Source organism: Ochotona princeps, chromosome 25 (assembly GCF_030435755.1).
Source record: "Ochotona princeps isolate mOchPri1 chromosome 25, mOchPri1.hap1, whole genome shotgun sequence".
Lineage (NCBI taxonomy): Eukaryota > Metazoa > Chordata > Mammalia > Lagomorpha > Ochotonidae > Ochotona > Ochotona princeps.
The window spans coordinates 19,742,768-19,763,019 of NC_080856.1; the positions used below are offsets into that span (position 1 = coordinate 19,742,768).

General features: G+C 46.3%; 1 protein-coding gene across 1 annotated transcript in view; it reads right to left on the reverse strand.

The window, feature by feature from the left end:
• TMEM178B (transmembrane protein 178B) overlaps positions 1-5,382 on the reverse strand; it is a 340,957-nt gene extending 335,575 nt beyond the window's left edge. The window contains exon 1 of the mRNA XM_004594350.2: positions 4,540-5,382. Within this exon, the coding sequence (XP_004594407.1) occupies positions 4,540-4,921 (382 nt within the window). The 5' untranslated portion in view covers positions 4,922-5,382. The remainder of the gene's footprint in view (positions 1-4,539) is intronic.
• Between the last annotated feature and the right edge of the window lie 14,870 nt (positions 5,383-20,252).

Here is a 20,252-nt window from a genome sequence, read left to right on the forward strand (position 1 = left end):
AGAGAACGTGCTTGTACTGTTCAGGAGCTGCAAGCTGTCCAACAGAACTTTTTCTGGTGATGGGGATGCTTTCTACCCTGTGCAGGATGATGGCCAGCAGACACATCCTGGCTGCTGTACAGACACATCTGGCTGTACTGTGGTTGACGGAACTAAGCAAGGGAACCGTGAATGCTGAGGATTTTCAACTTACAGAACCACGTGTGACTCGTGGCTGCTCTATCGGAGGGTACTGCTACAGATCTGATGTGCATCCCGCCTGATCCGGTGCTTGCCTGTCCTGCTCCACATCTGCTCTATCTCCTCACCCCAGAGATCAACACCCCCAAGGCACTCCTCATGCTGACCCCTTCCTATGAGACGCGCTTCCTCCCTAGCCATGTCCAATCACCATCAAAATCTCATCCAGGGGCTGTCACCCTCTGCCTGCAAGTGCTGGTATCCTTTACAGGTACTGGTTCATGTCCTGGCTTCTCCACTTCCCAGACAGCTCCCTGTTTATGGCCTAGGAAAATAGCAGAGGATGGATGGTTCAAACCCTTGGGATCCTGCATCCATGTGGGAGACCTGCAAGAAGCACATGGCTTCAGATCAGTTCAGCTCCAGCCATTGTGTCCATGTGCGGAGTGGACCAGAGAATGGAAGCTCTTTCTGTCTCTCCTTCTCCCTGTAAATCTTCCTTACAATAAAAAAAACAAACTTGTCCACGTTTCCTCAGGATAATTCTCCCTAATTCCTCCTGCTAACACAGCCCGTCCTTCCTGTCTGTACAAGACGGGATCCTGTTGTTGCCCTCACCATCCTTAGTGACACGAACAGACTGAGAACTTAGTGACCAAGTCTTCTTCCTGCTCATCTTTGCAACAGGCCTCCAGCACGTGACACAGGTACAGTAAATATTTGCTAATTACATTATTAATTTTTAAATGTGCATAATGTTTTATTAAAGTAACTTGTGGGGCAATGATAAGCAACCCATGGAAACAGTTTATATTGATGTATCTTATAAGGCAAATTTTCAAATCATAAATAGTTCTCCAAGTCTCAGCTGAGGTCTACTAATTTCAAATCATCTCCAGGTAACATTTCAGTCCAAACCTAAGAACCTAAATGTTCCCTGAAACAATAGCCTACCTCCAGCTGCTCCACCTGAGTGTCTGGAAATCCCTGAGATTTCACAAACTGCTCTGGCCATTGACTGGCCCCGGAGGCCTGCAGGAACTTACTAGAGGCTGTGGATACGCAAGTCATCTTTAGAACAAGATGAGAGACCCTAAATTAAGACTCTTGGTAGGTAAAATCAAAGAAAACCTTGATGCAATGTATCTAGGCTGCACTCCCCACCCAATCCTACCACCAAAAAGGAAACAATTAAAATCTGAGGTAATGTGAAAAACAATGACTGTGCAATGCTTATCTGTTTCATTGCAAATGCTACCCAAGAAGGAACCGTGTTTCCGCTATTGCTCAGCAGAGCTTTCTCTCACAAAATCCTCCTTTGATACATCATCCAGCATCTGCCGCAATGCTAACCTGCCTGGTAGACACACTGGGTAGTTCTTTTCATCACAATTTGCTAACACCTTTGATTTGACTTCCCACATATGTCTTCCTACAGTTAGAATAAGCCTCATGGTAAATACATTTCTATGAACCCAATGGATATATTTCCTAAGTCCCAAACCTGTGGTTAGTGTGCAAGTATCTTATAAATGTTGGCTTTTCCTGTCTGCCAGGAGCTTAGAGTTCATTCATGCAAATGCAATGACCAGGAATCCATACTTATGGGACAGTTGGGGCAGGAAGGCACTGAAGAAGGTGCATTTCAGAATGAACATGAACTGTATCTTCAGATGAGAGATGGATTTTCCTCTTGTTTCCATATTAATTTTTGCAGGTGTGCTTTATTTTCAATGCACAAACAGCACTTTCTAATGTAATGAGCATAGATTTACTGAAGGACTGCATTCTTTATGATCCTATAGCTAAAATCTCCAGTTTTCCTGTGCTATTGACAGATTGCAAACAGTCTTCTCTCTGCTTCCTGCTCCCCTTGAACAGTGTACTTTCAGATCAAGATGTTTCAAAACAAAGGTCTAATATATCAAATGGAGACTTCTAAACAGAGATGTGACACAAATATCTTTCCCTAAGATGTCCTAACTTGAAATAAAGAGGTATTGTGAAATCTTTCCAACTGGAAAGAATACTGATGGAGTCTGGAAATTACGTCCTGTGTGTAATTGCAACTATCTGTGAAATCTACTAACAGAAGATGCGCTACTTCCAAGATGCATCTACCGCTACTTAGAAAAGAAAGAACCAGTTTATAAAGCTCTTGTTTTTATAGCTTAAAAGTACAGTGACCTTAAGGCTTTCAAGATTTGTAAGGCTGCCATGCCACCTATCTCCATAATACCTAACAAGGAAGTCAAGCAGACAGAAACAACCGTGCTAAGTGAGTGCTTGCAGCTGACAGTGACTGCTGTATTTGGGGTGATGAGAACCAACATTTCCATTAGTTCAAATGAAATACAATGTCCTGCCAAGCCTAGGTATCAGTGTATTCAATCCCCCTGCTGTGTAGCGTTCATTTATGTTGCTGCAATTAGAAAGCAGTCAATACGAAGTCAAAATGTTGTACGTTCTTCCCTGTTCCTTTCTCTGCCACTGCTTCCAGCTTCACCGGAAGAACATGTCACTATGGCAACCGTCCCTCCTGTGCACAGACCAACTCAACCTTTCAGGTCCAAATGCCAGGCAGAGCAATGAGGAATCAAAGCCCTGAACGGAACCTCCAGAGGCCATGAATTCGATCCCCTTCTCCAAGCCGGGTTAACCAATTCCAGACATAAAATACCTGTTCTTGGTTCCCAGGGCATCCAAAAACAGAAATTGGAGAATGTCCTTCACCAAATCCCAGCAGTGCCTATCAGTTATTATGAATATGGATTCTCCTTCACTTTTTAGCCAACTTCCTACCATTTCAATTTTACAGGGAGAAGAAAATGACGAATAAAATACCTATGAATCTGAGAATCTGAAAATTGTTCTAAAGCTACCCATTGTCAAAAACTATTTTACTCAAAAAAAATGTTTAATTAAGTACTCCATTTCCTCTTGTTTCTCAACTTCTCAATTAAGTCTCTGTCTTGTGTACGCTTGCAAAGTCGTGGCACTCCCAGTGGGTCACCTTGCTCTAATTTGAGTCTAATCACGAAACAGGATGTTTGTTGCATGAACACACCCACAGCTATACCACCTAAAAATCCCTAGTCATTCTAAACAAACCACAGAACAACACTAAGATGGATTCTCTCTCTGGACCTACTTCACCCAAATCTGAACTAGCCACCTAGGCCGTATCCACTGCTTGGCATTCTTAAACAACTCCCATTTCTTCAAAGCAATAATATATTTTTTTTCTGATCTGTTTTAACTCACTGCAGATGAAAGAGTAGCATTCCCAAGTGGCAGCAAGCCACACAGCATGCTAGGAAGAAATATAAAGAACGGCTTCAAGGCAGTTTACAAGCAACAGCACCATTGTTACCTTGGCATCATTTACTAGTTGAAGGAAACAAAACAGGAGTCGGGGGGACGAGGGCCACAAAATCCGTGCGTGTTCCCAGCATGCAGACATCAGATAACAGGTTCCTCTCCGCACAGCGGTACTGGTGCACACACACACCACATCCCAGTGGCTTGGACAGAGCAGGGGACTCCTACGATGCAGTCCTACAAGCTATGTCGACTGTTTCAAATCTGCAGAATTTTAAAAATGTGTGTGACCATATTAAAGTACCAAATTTTGTAGCTGGCAAAAGCACCTTGCTGTTTTGGTTCGCCTCATCCCCTTTTTTCCTCCTTTTAATCTAAACCTGAAAAATCATATATTTTTTTTCCTGTAAAAGCCCCACTTAGGCGTTACCCACAAGAACTTATTTTCTGTGTACCTGCTTCAATAGCTCCTACCGACACTCACCGTACACAAGTCACTTTTGTCCACTATCTTTTCAAAAGCAGAAATAAATCGCGATATGATGCTGCAGGCTAACCGACTTCGGGCTGCCACAGGGCAAGGGTCGTCAAGTGCCTGCCCCTTGCCTGGTAAACTACACCCAGCAAACGCTTCTGGCCCGAGTAGGCTCTCCTCCGGTGAGATGTTTCCCCCAGCACACCACTTAGATAACTTCAACAGCCACATACATTCAACCTGTCTTTACTGCACATTTTACATTGCCCTCCCTCTAAGGAGCTGAGGAGGCGAAAAGGAACAAAAAAATCCTGGACCACGAGATTGTGCGGGAAGCCAGACAAACTAGAGCAAGATGAATTAAGGAACAGGCCAAGACTCCAGTAAGTTCCACGACCAGCTATTGGGAACAGAGTTCTGGCCACTCCACGGCCCGGCCAGGACTAGCCAACCCAGAGATCTGGTAGCCCATGGCCCTCCAGGAGGAGGGGTCGGGGCAGAAGGGCCTGCAGGCAACCAGCTCTCCGCAGCGCCACGCCTCGCGCCCCACGCCCGGCCCTTACCTTTCCGAATAAGGGCGGCGATGTCGGGGTCGAATCCCTGCCGGTGGCACTTCCTCCAGAGGCCCATGTTGGTGGAGTTGTACTGCCGACTGCACTCGTCCGCGGGGCTCATGGCGAAGAGCTGCCGGCGATTCCGGGCCCGGAGGAGTCTGCCCTCCCAGCGGTCCAGCCGCGAGCGGCTCGCCCGGAGCGGCAAGTTGTTGTTGTTGTTGTAAATGAAGCCGGGGTCAACCCGGCGGGTGTTGAAGGCCTTGCACCTGTCCCTGTGCTTCCTGGCGTCCGTCTCGTACCAGTGGTCGGAGCAGATGGCCACGGCCAGCATACCGAGGGCGCAGAGCGCTAGCGAGAGGCCCGTGTAGAGCAGCAACCTTCCGGCAGCCATGCCTCCGCTTGGCCGCTACACCATGGGCATGATCCGTCGCAGCCTTGCCTTTCCTCGGCGCGCCCGGAACAAAGCGGCGGGCGGCCGAGCTGGGGGTGGGAGATGAGAATGGGAGGGGGACTCGCGCCGCGGCGCTCCCTCGGCCCCTCGCCTACCCGTGCGTGGCCCGGGGAGACTGCGGGGATGGGCGCGGGGCAACCTAAAAAGTTCTGACCTGGAGCACCTCCTGCGGGCTCCTGGACATCCTCCGGGGCAGGTGCAGCCTCCGGTGGCGGCGTACCCAGCACAGTCGGCCGTCGGCCCCTCCCCACTCCGCAGGAAGCAACTGCTCCAACCCGGGTGGCCTTCGGGGCGCAGTCCGATTTGGGGCGCCGCTGCCTCTCTGTCCGAAAACTAACTACCCAGTGCCCGGGGCTGCGGCGGAGCTGGCGGGGGTTTCTTTGTGCAGGGCGGTGACAGCGCCGGGGGGTGAACTGAAACGCCCTCGCTGCGGCCGGCTAGCGGAGGAGCCTTCAGAAGCCAGGGCCGGCTGTCCCAAGTCCCGCCTGGGTCTCCCTTCTGAGGGGCTCTCCGCCGTCGGTCTGCACACACCCTGAAACGTTCTTCCTCTCTGGGTCAGACCTTTAAAATCTCCGTCCTCTGGTCACCGGCAGGTCCCTTGCTCTTTCTGGCCCACGCGCTGCCCTCAAAGGAAGGCTCCCGGCCGACGCACCATCTCTGCCGACCTCTCCCTGAGCTCTCCCCGGCCGCTGGCTTCTGGCCTCCCCATTCAGGCCGCCCCTTGGGGTCGACTGCGCCTTCACCTGGGCGGCGTTACGGGATTAAGTCCCGCAGGCGGTTTGCTGAGAACCGGCTGCAGCTGGAGGGAGCAAGGGGCGGGCTGCGCCGAGGAAGGCGCACCCGGCGGGGCGCGCGGCGCGCGGCGCCTTCAACACCATGGACAGGTCGCGCCGTTGCCTCGCGCTGTCGGCCTCGTAGCCAGGTCCCCCGGCGTCATGCCGCTGTCCCCGGCGCGGTCTTGTTCCAGGATGGTCCGCTCCACAGGCTCCAGACCCTCCTCCTCACTTCATCCGGCTCGAGTGCGCCTCGGGAGTTCTGCCCAGGTGCAAAGAAAATGCTGCAGACACCGAGGAAAACCCCGGGCTCGGCCCCTCGAAACAACCCGCCCCCTTCTCCCGCCACCTGCGCCCCAGCACCCTCGCACCGGGTCTGCTCTGCCCAGCTAGCGTCAGCCGCTCTCGGATTGCACCATTTCTTTGCAGCACACCTGGACGCCGAGAAGCCGGCTCAGTCGTCAGCGTGCAGAGAAGCCTGTGCCTCAGCGTGCTCGGTCCGGCTCCCGGCGCGCGGCAATAGCCTAGGTGACTGGGGCGAGAGTGGGGGAGGGCGGCTGGGTAGCTCCGCTTCTCCTCCCAGCCTCCTCCTCTAGCCGCCGCGGCTTCAAGGCCTCACGGGCTCGGCCCCTGCCTGGAAAAAGCGAGGGCCCCGGTTGCGCCCGGGGGGCTCTGGAAATCGCATCGCCCGAGTGCGGGAGCCGGAGGAAGCCGCTGCCGTGCTCTCTCGCTCGGGTGCCGGGCGCTGCAGCCTTGGCTAAAACCCACAGACGAGAACACGGAGCGCGCAGCCAAAAGCTAGTGATGTCATCCGTGCAACGTGAGCCTCATCTCTTATTTTTCTAGCCTCCTTAAAGATAAACTGCACCATTTCCCAAGCACGAAATGTCTGAGCTTTATTCTTTGACCAGGCAAGTCAATGGTGTCTAGATAGGTATGTACCCGACCACATTCACACATATACATATATGTGGCATGTAGCATGTTTACATGAACTACTATAAATTTAGAGATGTTGCCTGCATCTCCTGGTTCTCTCTCCAGCCGTGGAAAATTTCCTTGAAATTCGCCAGCGTTCTTTATAGAAAAGGCTGCTTATTGCCGAAGCTGGGAAAGCTCGCCTGCTTCCCCAGTTGCATTTGATCTTTGTTTGAGCCCCTTAAAGCCACAGGCGCTACCCGGTCAGCTACAGGCGTTACCTCCGGAGCTACACTCAGCACAGCCCGCGCTGGGTGACCGCGGCCAGCCCCCGGGGCGCAGCCCACGCCGGCGCCAGGCTCCCCAACACACACCCACCTCCTTCTGGCCACCCTCTTCAGAAGGAAGGAAAAGGGACTGATCTATTCCAGATCGGAAGAACGTTAATGGGCGGGGGCGAACAGTAGATGCCGGCTTTTGCGAGCTGGGAAGATGGGGAGGACCCTCGGAGGAGAGTATGTCATTGTGTGTGGGTGACGGGCCGGATGCAGCTCCTGCAGGGGATAGGGAGAGGGTCCTGCTGGACTCCAAGCCTTGGGCGAGAGAGCCCAGGCCCCGCTGCCTGATGAGAGGGCACCCCAAGAGCTGGGAGCCTCCTCTCAGCTTCAGCACTAGGGCTTTCTCTGTAACGCTCGCCCCCTGGTTTGCAGCCTCGCTGCACAGCCGAGGCCCCGCCCTGCCCTGCTCTCCCGGGTGAGGAGGTTGTCTAGATGAAAGAAATTGCCCGGTACCCCGCTTTGCACAACGGGGGCGTGCGGGCCTACAGCAGTGCATCTCCACCATATTCTTTTTGTCTCCCCTCAACACCTCCTTTCTGCATTTGGAAAATCGCGAACTAGGCGTTTCAGTGCCATCTAGTGGGGGAGGGGCGCGCATTGCTTTTCGCTCCTGGATTTCACCAAGGTGTCCACGCGAAACTTGCACGCCCAGCGGGGTCTAGGGGACCGCAGGCAGAAGTCCCTGGCGGGTCGCCAGCCTCGGAGCTCCCTAAGGCGTCCGGGTAGAGCAGAACCCCTTTGGGTATAGTGTATTCTTACCTTCCTTTCTACCTTCCAGTTACTAGTCCTCCCTCCTCCCGACCTTAAAGATAGGGAAGGAAACATTTTCCATTTTTGAAGCTGTTTTCCTCCCCCAAAGCTCCGAGCACTTTTAGGCTAACAGGACGGCCCGACACTCCCAAGGTCGCTAGGGAAGTCGCGACACAGCTGGCCTCAGAGCTTCCGCCTCCTGCCTCCCAGCTCCCGGCTCCAGGACGCGCCCTGAGCTCGAAGCGCAGTAAAGGCACCTGTGCATTTTGTCCTCTTTTCTCTTTCTCTCTTTATTCAACCCCTTTCTTATTCTTGCCTTTTCGCTTTCTCTCAGCCTGTGCCTTAGCCCCGCTTGCAAGGAAGTGACTTGCCTGTTGCCCCACACTCCTCAGCTGTCAGAGAAGTCAGACTTCCCATAGAAGAGGCTAAACACGGAGTGTGAGTTCTTTTTCTTAGCATCATTAATATCTATCTTGACATTTTTGTCCCTGATGGAATAAAACCACCACAACAACAAAATCCTATGCAGGATGTTGATTTAAGGCCTCCATTCCAATTATTTGGGGGCAGCCCTATACCAACTCTGGCCTTGGAGCTATGATGGTGACTTCTTTGTCTAGACTGCATGACTGGGTGACTACCTTTTATTTTATTTTGTTTTAAAGATTTATTTATTTTATTACAAAGTCAGATATACAGAGAGGAGGAGAGACAGAGAGGAAGATCTTCCGTCCGATGATTCACTCCCCAAGTGAGCCGCAACGGGCCAGTGCACGCCGATCCAATGCCGGGAACCTGGAACCTCTTCCGGGTCTCCCATGCAGGTGCAGGGTCCCAATGCATTGGGTCGTCCTCGACTGCTTTCCCAGGCCACAAGCAGGGAGCTGGATGGGAAGTGGAGCTGCCGGGATTAGAACCATCGCCCATATGGGATCCCGGGGCTTTCAAGGCGAGGACTTTAGCCGCCAGGCCATGCCGCCGGGCCCACTACCTTTTATTTTTGCAGTGAGTGGTCTAGATTTACTCCCTCTTTCTCCTTTTTTTTTTTAATTAATTATGTTGCATTATGTGACACAGTTCCATAAGCTCTGGGATTCCCCCAACCCCTCCCCGTGCCTCTTTCTCCTTTTGATTCCTTCCACCATGCTGGTTACAGCATTACTGCATCTTCAGATCACAGAATCTCCAAAGCGGAAGGTACTTTGGAGTCACCCACAAATAATACATGAATCTATCCCAGAACAGCTCCTGAAAAGTGAATGGCCCACTTCTGCCTGCACACTTGAAGCAGATGGGGGAATCTGTCAACCAGCAGCCCACTCTCTTTGGACAGTGTAAGTGGTTAGATGGTTCTTCCTTACACTGTGCCTCATCTGAAACACCTGCGACTCCTGCCCACTGGCCTTTGTGTTTGTTTTCCAGAGATCCACAAATGGTAACTGTTTCGTCTTCCCTACAGTGGTCCTTCCCCACTTGGTATCAGCCATCATGTGCCATGAAGAAGAAAGTACAGGCAGTCTGTTGTGTTTCAGTGTGACCTGTGTGGAATGCTAATGAACCTCACTTCTTGCAGGGACTCCCCACTCATCTCCTTCCTGTGGCATCTTAGAATCACGCACCCCAACTGGCATTAGAATCACTGGTTGGATGTTGGTGAGATCACCCCCACCTCAACACACACACACACACACACACACACACACACCCCTCTATTAAATCTTTGTCCACATGCCTCAAGCTATCTCCAGGGTCACCAAAAGGGACTGAGCTATCCTTGCCAGTTCTATTTCCTGCAGTAGAGCCCAGCTAATAGCAGATACAGATCTGTTCCTACCATTTCCTCACCCATTCTGATGTGTCTTCAGTTACCGTCATTCTACTCCTACCCTTGTCTTCAGTCTAAAGATCCCTTTCCTTGACCATGTCAATTAAAAGCGAAAATAAAGCTTGGTGGGATTTGCCTTGTCTTTGCCAACTCTCAACATTACACCCTTTTTTGTTCCAAAGGGGAAAGTCTCCTACATATACTTATTTCAGTTTTCATAAACTTGGCACAGATTGGATACTATTTGTAACCCAAAAGTCTGTGACACACCAGTATTTATGCCGAAACAGGTACCCTTCTTTGTTTATGAAGCTCTTCCTTTCAAATCTCAACTCAGAGTCATACTGCTTTTTTTTTTTTTAGCCACTTTTGTTCTTTGTTCCTCATTAGGGTCATTATAGTGAAAAGCTCTGGTGTCTCACCTTTGGGCATCTCGGTTCTCTGCTTGCTTTTATTTTCTTCTCCTGCCACCATCCTCTACATTAATAGTCAATTCTGCAGCTATCCTCGAGTCAGAAAGTCACCAATCGGTGTATGTTCCCTGTTGTGGAAGCCCAGACCTTCCCACGTCACCAGGCCCTGCATGAGCTTCAGCTGGTTGCCTACGGTTGACCTCCAGACCCTCTGGGACACACATTATACACTTGCTTTCAAAAGCGTCACATTGGCATCACTCCTGTGTACCATAAAACATTAAGCAGCTCTGCTTTTTAAAGTTCTTACAACTACAGGTGTCTTACACCAATAGGTCAAAGAAATATCACCTGATCCTCTCATTAGACGATGAAAAGACAGCCAATTAAATCCAACAAGCATTCTTGATATTTAAAACCTCTTCCTACTGTAGGAATAGTTGAAACTGAGTAAGATCAGCAAGAAAAAGTGCTTCAGACTAGTAGGAACGAAACAAGCAAAAACCATAACAGAAAACTGGGGAATGTTGTTATTAGACAATATATAGAAGTAATTCAAACAGAAAATGAACAGATGAAAAAAAATCTCTTTAAGAATCTGGGGAATACACATTTTGAGAAGTACATTGCTGTTACCCATCAACCAGGAGGAAATGGCTGTGTAAGTTCATGTCAAGCATCGAGTGGAGCCTAAGAAAACACACTCGTGCACTTCTGATGGGATCATGGACCGATACAGCCACTCTGAAGGGCAGACAGCATGCACTGCTAGGTCTCACCCGGCAGAAACAATGCACAAAGGCAAAGAAGGCGTGCTTTCTGGGGCTTCTGCAGACGGGGACCACACACAAGGCATCTTAAACATCGGAAGTACACCATCTCGTGGTTCTGGAATCTAGAAATCCAAAATCAAAGGAACAAAATTCAGGTTATGTCTATTTGCTTATAATTGCCAAAATATTTGCCAGCTACTGTGTGCAACTTTTGCAAAAATACTGCCTAAAATTGAGGGCTGGCGCAGGTCCAGCGTGGAGGCCTAGTGGCTGAAGTCCTCGCCTTGCGTGCCAGGATCCATATGGGTGCTGATTCGTGTCTAGCCTGCTCCACTTCCCATCCAGCTCTCTACCTGTGGGTTGGGAAAGCAGTGGAGGATGCTCCAAAGCCTTGGGACCCTGCACCCACGTAGGAGTTCCAGAGGAAGTTCCTGGCTTCTGACTTCTGATCAGCTCAGCTCCAGCCATTGCAGGCACTTGGGGAGTGAACCAGTGGACAGAAGATCTTTCTCTCTATATCTCCTTCTTTCTGTATATCTTGACCTTTCCAATAAAGATAAACAAATCTTTTTTTAAAAATGGGGGCTGGTGGGTTAGTGCAATTGGCTAATCCTCCACGTCTAAGGACCAGCAACAGTTCATGTGTCCTGGCTGCTCCACTTCCCATCCAGCTCCCTGCCTGTGGCCTGGAAAAGCAGTGGAGGACGGCCCAATGCATTGGGACCCTGCACCCATGTGGGAGACCCAGAAGAAGCTCCTGGCATCAGATTGGCTCAGCTCTGGCTGTTGGGACCATTTGGGGAGTGGACCAGTGGATAGCAGATATTTCTGTCTCTTCTCTCTGTAAATCTGTCTTTCTTAAATCTTTTTTTTTAATACTATCAAAATTTGTAACTGCAAATCTGTGAACTAGATACAGATGAAAAAAAGGAAATGGATGCTGGCCACTCTGTGAAGCAGCATTTCCTCACTCCAAACCCTCTCTTCTGTGGGGAAGAATCAACAAGTTGGCCATCTTTTGTTGCCTTCCCAGAAGCATTAGCAAGGAGCTGGATCAGAAGTGGGACAACTGGCACCCCATAATGGGTGCTGGTATCATAGGCTATGGCTTAACCCACTGTGCCACAGTACCAGGAAAGTACTCAACAGAAATGAGGGAAAATTGTGGATAAAATATGATCCAAAAATTTGTAAAGGAAAATAAATGGCTAAGAAATAAACCAAAATGTTAGGGTTATTCTGGTTTTTTTTTCTCATTAAGTGGTTTAGTATTTTCCAGGTTCTCTATAATGAGCATGTATTACCTAATTGTCTGAAAATAATGGCCATATTAAGATAATAAAGGTATCACTTCAAAATTTTATATGTATGATTAATTCCCTGTGCAGCTAGGCTTCCCTAGGTTCCAACTTGAATAAATTCATGCAAAAGCACAAAATATATAAAAGAACCCTGACATTCAAAATTAAAAGTACTCTCCTTAGAGATAATTCTGCTTCGAAGTGTTTTGAACTGTACATTTTTTACTTACTCTTTTAGGCAATGATGAATCTTTTCAAAAAGAAAGGGAAAAAAATCATGGTTTTTAGGTTTTCTGCTCATTGCTTCAAATTGTTTAGTCTTTAATGAATTTGTGAGGCAAAGGTCATGTCCTCCCTCCGCTGGATCAATGTGTACTGGTCTGATGGGCTCATGCCTTCAAGAAGCACAAGTGTCATACAGGACTTTAAATGACATTGCCAAGGTTGTAAGGCTGACCTTGGAGAGGACTGGGACAGAGTTCAAAAGGAGGTCCAACAGAGGCAAAGGGGAGGGGAGGTTACCAACCAAGAACTTGTGGAGTCACAAAGTAGAAATAAGCAGCAAGATTACTGGGCCCAGAACATCCACAACACAAGGGGGAGGTTTGGGAGGGGATGGGCAGAGAGGAAGCAGGACACAGGAACAGAAAATGAGTGTCTGGACCAGCACAGGATAGTCCCGTGCTAGGGCCTGCATGCTGATGTTACACTCTCAGAGGTTCACAGGTGGGAACCTTGATCCCAGCATGATGGTGTGGGAGCCGAACATTTCACAAGGGGGGGGGGGTCTCGGGGAAGGTCCTTCCATCACTGGAGTCATGACAAGTGCTGCTCTCAGAAGCGAATACTGGTCTCCTGCAGTGAGTTCCTGAGAGGGAGTTGTCACCAGACAGCCTGCCTGAGCCACACTCCTGAATCTGTCTGGATTCCTATTTGTGGGCGAGACCTTTACTTCAAACACAGGCCCCCACCATTGTCATCAGCCATGATGTGGTGTGGCCACCAAGGTTCTTCCCAGAGTACGGTTGCCCTGGAGTGCCAAGCCCTAAAGAATTGTGCACTAAATAAACCTCCTTTCTTCTAAAGTTGGCCTGCCTCAGGTTCTCTTGTAATAGTCATGAAAAACAAGCTAATGCATACTGAGGAAACCCAAAATCCCTGAACCAAAGTAGACACACCGAAGGAGGGCAGGTTAGAAGACAAGCCATCACCACCCAATTCCCTGGGGCTCATTAGATGCTGCGTAAAGGACTGTTCATTTAATCCTCACAATAATTCTACAAAGTACTATTCTCTTCATTTATCAGATAGTCACTCAGAGACTGCTAAACAGAGATTGAAATCCAGATATGGCCGATTCCAAATGCCACTGGATGTGCACTGGGAATCTGCTACCGGACACAGAACAGGCACACAAAAGGAAAGAAGGTGATTTCTTAGGGTCAGAGACAAAGGAGACACAGTAAGATAGGGACCACTGAAGCTCATGATGATGCCCACCCACCCAGCCAGGCAGTGACTGTGTGTTTTCAGGATGATGAGCACATCTGTAGTCCAAGCGACCCACATGACAAAGCATTTTATTTGGAACTGAAACAAGAAAACACCTGTTTCCAGCAACCCTAGGAGGAGCGGACCGGCAGTTGAAGAAAACACAGCTCCTGAAGATTTTTACAAAATCACATAGCTCAGCTTTTGAAGGTAAAAACACTAGATTGATCAGAATCAATACTATAATGATCTATAGTTTGAGTCCTTGGCATTGTAATAAAGTGTGAATATATGTGTGTTAGCCTGACTTGAGTAGATTCACTTGCTTTCACTATTAGGAATCTCAAGGGAAACTGCTCTCTCCATCAACTCCAGCAACTAAGAGTTTCAACAGAACAAGACAATGCATATGGCATGGGCACAGGTTTCTGTGTTTCTCTGCCCTCCTGGATCTTACCTGCATACAGATGGGCGAGTCTGGAGACCCCAGTCACCTGGCCACACGACTAGTTCAAGGCCATATGAAAATTATTCCAGATGAGTCTCTAAGTCCTCACCCCATCCCATCCACAGAGCACAAGACAACTTACAGACTTAAAGCCTTTTGCCGTGATTATTTATTTATTTATTTATTTGAAACTCAGAGTTGTAGAGCGAGTGACGGAAATCTTCCAGATGCTGGTTCACTCCTCAGATGGCCATAATGGCCAGCATTAGGACTGGCCAAAGCCAGCAGCCAAGAACTTCCTCCAGATCTCCAACCCAGGCGGCAGGAGGTCAGTCGTTTGAACTACCTGCTGCTGCTTTGACGAAGCTGTTAGCAGGGAGCTGGGTAGGAGGTAGAGCCACCAGAACGTGAACCCATACGGGATGCTGGCAGTGCAGGTGGCAGCTTTACACTGCTAGCTACAGTGTTGGTCCCTGCTAGGATCTTTCAGCAAGAGTTCCTGTCAGTATACTCTTGCCAAATCAATTAAAATTTTCTTTAATTTATAATTAGCATCCTTTTCTTGGAACATTTTATATTGAAAAAAAAAACTATGAAAATACTGAGAGCAAACCTTCAAAGCTAAAACTATCGTTTTAAAACAGAAAACAGGGGCCAGTGCCACAGCATGAAAGCTAAGCCTCCACCTGCAGTGGCAGCATTCCACACGGGGTGCCAGTTCCACTTCTGATCCAGTTGCCTGCTTATGGCCTGGGAAAGTAGCACAAGATAGCTCAAGTTCTTAGACCCCTGCACACACATGGGAGACACAGAAGAAGCTTCTAACTCCTGGCTTCAGGTCAGCTCAGTTCTGGCTGTTGCAGCCATTTGCAAAGTGAGCCAGTGGATGAAAAATAACTATGTCTCTCCTTGTCTCTGCTACTCCACCTTTCAAGTAAAAAACAAGGGGTCGACACTGTGGCTCAACAGGCTAATCCTCCCTTTGCAGGCAACAGCATCCCACATGGGCACTGGTTCTAGTCTCAGGTGCTCCACTTCTCATTCAGCAGGGCGTTCTGGGCTGGGAAAGCAGCAGAGGATGGCCCGAGTTCTTGGACCCCAGCACCCGTGTGGAAGACCCAATGAAACTTCTGGCTCCTGGCTTTGGATCGGCTTAGCTTCAGCCATTGTAGCCATTCGGAGATTGAACCAGCGGATGGAAGATCTTTCTCTCTGTGTCTCTTTCTCTTTTTAAATCTGTCTTCCAAATACAAGCAAATAAATAAATATTTTTTAAAAGAAGAAAATAGAAATCATCTGTATTTTGTTAAAAGTACTTCAAATATTTAGACACACATACACTAATAGATATTTACCTACCTATAAAACCATTCTTCATATACTGTTTTGCTAAATATTTTCTCCACATTTGTTGATACAATCAATGCTTTTTCCTCTTTATCTGCTGATATGATTGGTTACACTACTAGATTTTCCAATGCTGAAGTACGTTTGCAACCTAGAATAAATCCTACTTGGTCACTGGATCTGATTGGCTCACATTTTGTTAAGAATTTTTGCATCTGTGCTCATCAAGAGAAGTTGATCCGTAGTTTTTCTTTAACGTAAGTCTTTATCCGGTGTGAGTGTTAAGATGAAACTGGCCTCATAAAATGTGTTAGCCTAGCTACAGGTTTATCACTTCAATTGCTCTTTTTAAAGAACATGTGGTTCATTACTTTTCTCTACTGATTTCCTAATTTATATCCAATTTTATAGATTTATGTGCTAACTTTTATGTATTTGTCTGTTTTCTCCTGCTTATTTTGGGTTGCATTTGTTCTTCCTTATCTGGTTTCTAAGATAGAAACTTAGATTGTTGATTTCAGGTTGCTTTTCTTTTCTAATATATGAAAATAATGCTAAAAGTTCTCCACTAAGCACAGCTTTCGCTATAACCAACATATTTTAAAAAGTTGGTTTTTAAATTTTTGCTTAACTCAAACTTTAAAATTTCTCCTAAGACTTCTTCATTGATCCGTGTGTTATTTAGAAATGTATTGTTTAATCTCCAATTATTTCTGAATTTTCTTTATGTGAATTCTGTTCTTTCAGTTTAAATTTATTGTGGCCTGAGACAATACACTGCATGATTTCCATGCTTTTCAATTCAGTGAGATGTGTTTTGTGATCCAGAATGACCATGACCTATCTTGGTGAATGTTCCAAGTGAGCTCAGGAGAACGTTCATAGGGCGAAGTATCCTATGAATATCAATTAAATCCAGTAGGTTGATGGTGCTCTTTAGCTCAACGAAGTCCTTATTGATTTTCTGCCTGCAAGGTATGTCTATTTCCCACAGGGGGTATGGAAATTTCCAACTATAATAGTGGATTCATGTATTTCTCCTTGCATCAGTATTTAAAATATATCAGTTTTTACCTCACATAGTATGATGTTCTGTATTGGATGCATACACATTAAGTGTTGTTATATCCTCTTGCAGAATTAATGCCTATAAGATTATGTAGTGTTCCTCTTCACTGCTGACAGTTTCCCTTGCTCTCAAGTTCACTCTGTCTAAATTGTATTAGCATTAGCATGGTATCTCTTTCTCCTTTCTTTTAATCTGTCTTGGTCCTTGATACAGATTTCTCATAGGTAACATAGAGTTGGGTCTTAACAGCTCAGTCTCTGTCTTTTAAAAATGTAGTTATCATTTATTTGAAAGGGTTATGTAGAGAGAGAAATTTTCCACCTGCTAGCTCATCCCATCCCCACTCCCTGATGGCTTCAATAGCCATAGTTGGGCCAAGTCAAAGCTAGGAGCCGTTCATATCCAAATCTTTCATGTGGACCAAACCCTTGGGCCATTAGCAGGGAGCTAGATCAGAAGCAGAGCAGCCCAGACACTAACCAGTGCCCATATGCGAATGTGGGTGCTGCAAGTGGTGCTTCACCCACAATTCCACAATGCTGGCCCCCATCTCTGTCTTTTAACTGACTTTTTCTTTTCATGTTTTTTTATTAAATACTGACAAGCTATACTTGGGTATATTTATGGCATAGAGAGTAATGTAACAATTTTTAAACAAAATTGCAAAATAATTAAAGAAGGCAATTTAACGTAAGTAGCACCAAATATTTAGCAGTTTTGTGATGGAATTGTGGGATCTACCCTGTTAGGAATATTAAAATGTATAGCACTCAATTATTTGCCACAATCATCACACTGTTCTAAAAAAAAAAAAAGATCTAAAAAAAGACCCGTATGCCCCTTAGCTGAGATTTTCAGCCGATTTTTTTTTTTTATCATTTCCTCATTCCTCCCAAACCCCAGATTCTGGTAACTACCATTCTATTTTCCACTTGTAAGAGTTTGATTGTTCTAGATTCCAGATATAGATGAAGACATATGGTATTTGTGTGCCTGATTTAGTCACTTAATATAATGATCTGCAAATCAACCCATGTTGTTGTTGCTTACAAGTTTTCCTTTTGGAAAGGCTAAACAAGGTTCCACTGAGCATACATACCACTTTTTTTTTGGCAGCTGAGCGCTTAGGCCAATTCCATAAATAGTGCCTCAAGGAGTACAGGAGAGAAGATATTTATTTGACATATTAATTTAAAATACTTAGAGTAAATATCTAGAGATGAGATTGCTGGATCACTTTGCAATTCTTCTTTCAGTGTCTTGAAGAAATTCCCTTCTGTTTGCCCTCCCATTCCCACTAACTAAAATGGTTCTCTCTGCTCCCCACGCTCACCAACATTATCTCTCACCATTTTGATCAAAGCCAGTCTAATCCATGTTAGAGGACATCTCATCAACTCCCTAATGATCAATGATATTGAGTAGTTTTTTCAAGTATCTATTAGCCACTGCAATCATATGTCTTATTTGGAAAAACCTCTATTTAGGTTCTTAATTACTTCTTACTCAAATTATTTGCTTCTGTAGAATTGCTTGGGTTTTTCATACAATTTTGATATTTTTTTCATAAAACGTGTGTGTGTGTGTGTGTGTATGTATGGAGAGAGAGAGAGAGAGAGAGAGAGAGAGAGAGAGAGAGAGAGAGAGAACCAAAGCTTTTTCATTGTCCACCGGCTACTTATTCAGTCTGTCAGTTTTTTTGTACTAGTGTTGATAAGATCCCACTCGCTGATTTTTGCTTTTTGTTCCTGTTTTTAGGGCCAGGTCTTTTTTTTTTTTTTTTTTACATCACTATCAACAGAAATGTAATGTCACTTCCCCACTAAGTTTTCTTCAAGCATTTTTAGTTTCCGGCTTTTAGTTCAGGGACCTAATCTACTTTGAGTTGGCTTTTGTATATGGTATGCAATGAGTTCAACTTCATTCTTTTTAATGTGGTTATACAGTTTTTGCAACACCACTTACTGAACAGACTGTCATGTTCACATTCCATATTCTTGGTACTTTTACCAAAAGTCAACTGAAGAGCCAGTGTGGTGGCATAGTACATGAATTCTCCACCTACAGTGCCAGTATCCCATATTGACACTGGTTCGTGTCATGGCTGCTCCAATTCTAATCCAACTTTCAGTTAATGGCCTGGAAAAGCAGCTGAGAATGGCTCAAGTCTTTGAGCCCCTTCACCCACAAGAGCGACCTGGAAGAAACTCCAGGCTGCTGGCTTTGAATCAGCCATCTGGGGAGAGAACCAGCAGATAGAAGTTGTGATCATTCTTTTTTTTTATGTAAGTACTAATTGCTATAAACTTTCCCTTTAGCGCTACTTCTGCTATATCTAGATAATTCTAGATATGCTATGCTCATATTTTTGTATATCTCAAGATTTTTAATTTTCCTTTTAATTTCTTCATTAGCCCATTCATTGTTTGGGAATCTGCTGAAAATACCTCCTTCTATTTCTTTCTATTTTGTAGCATTATAGTCAAAAGAGGTACTTAATATGACATCAATTCTCTTAAACTTGCTAAGATTTGAGGTCAGCATGATGGCATAGAGACTAATCCTACAACTGCTAACACTGACATCCCAAATGGAAACCAGTTCATGTCCCAGCTGCTCCACTTCCCATCCAGCTCCCTGCTTGTGGTCTGGAATAGCAGCAGAGGACAGGCCAAAGCTTTGGGACTCTGCACCCATGTGGGAGACCTGGAAGAAGCTCTTGACTTTAAATTGGCTTAGCTCTAGCCATTGCAGCCACTTGGGGAGTAACCAGCAGATGGAAGATCTTTCTCTGTGTCACTGCTTCTCTCTGTAAATCTGCCTTTCCAATAAAAATAAATAAAATCTTTAAAAAAAAAAAAAAAAGAGGGCCCGGCGGCGTGGCCTAGTGGCTAAAAGTCCTCGCCTTGAAAGCCCCGGGATCCCATATGGGCCCCGGTTCTAGTCCCAGCAGCTCCACTTCCCATCCAGCTCCCTGCTTGTGGCCTGGGAAAGCAGTCGAGGATGGCCCAAAGCTTTGGGACCCTGCACCCGTGTGGGAGACCCGGAAGAGGTTCCAGGTCCCGGCATCGGATTGGCGCATACCGGCCCGTTGCGGCTCACTTGGGGAGTGAAACATTGGATGGAAGATCTTCCTCTCTGTCTCTCCTCCACTCTGTATATCCGGATTTCCAATAATAATAAAATCTTTAAAAAAAAAAAAAAAGACCAATCCTAGAGAATGATCCATATACACTTCAAAGGAATGTGTATTCTATTACTGCTGGATGAATTTTCTTCGTTTCGTTTAGGTCTATTGGCCTGCAGTGTTATATAAGTCCAATATTTCCTTATTAATTTTCTGACTAGACAGACTTTCAAAATTTGAACGGTGTATTAAGGTCCCCTCTATTATTGTATTGCAATATATCTCTCTCATTACATCCTTTAATATTTTCTCTATATACTTAACTGTTCCACAACTGGGTGCATATATATTTATAGCTGTTATATACTCTTGATGAGTTGACTTGTTTGTAATTATACAAAGTATTTCCATCCATTCCGTCCAAGTATCATTTTGCTGTTCTCTTTTGACTTCTATTTGAAAAATCTTCTCCTATCCCCTCGCTTTGTCTATGCATGCTATAATAAACAGGAGTCTCTTGTTGGCAGCGAACAAGTATAGCTGATCCTGGTTTTCTATCCATTCATTCACCCTAAGAGTTTTCACTGGAGGACTTACTCACTTTACGTTCAAGGTAATTAGTGACAGGAGAAACCATCCTCCTGCCATTTGTTAAATACTTTCTGGTTGTCTGCTGCCAACCTTGTTTCATTATTTCT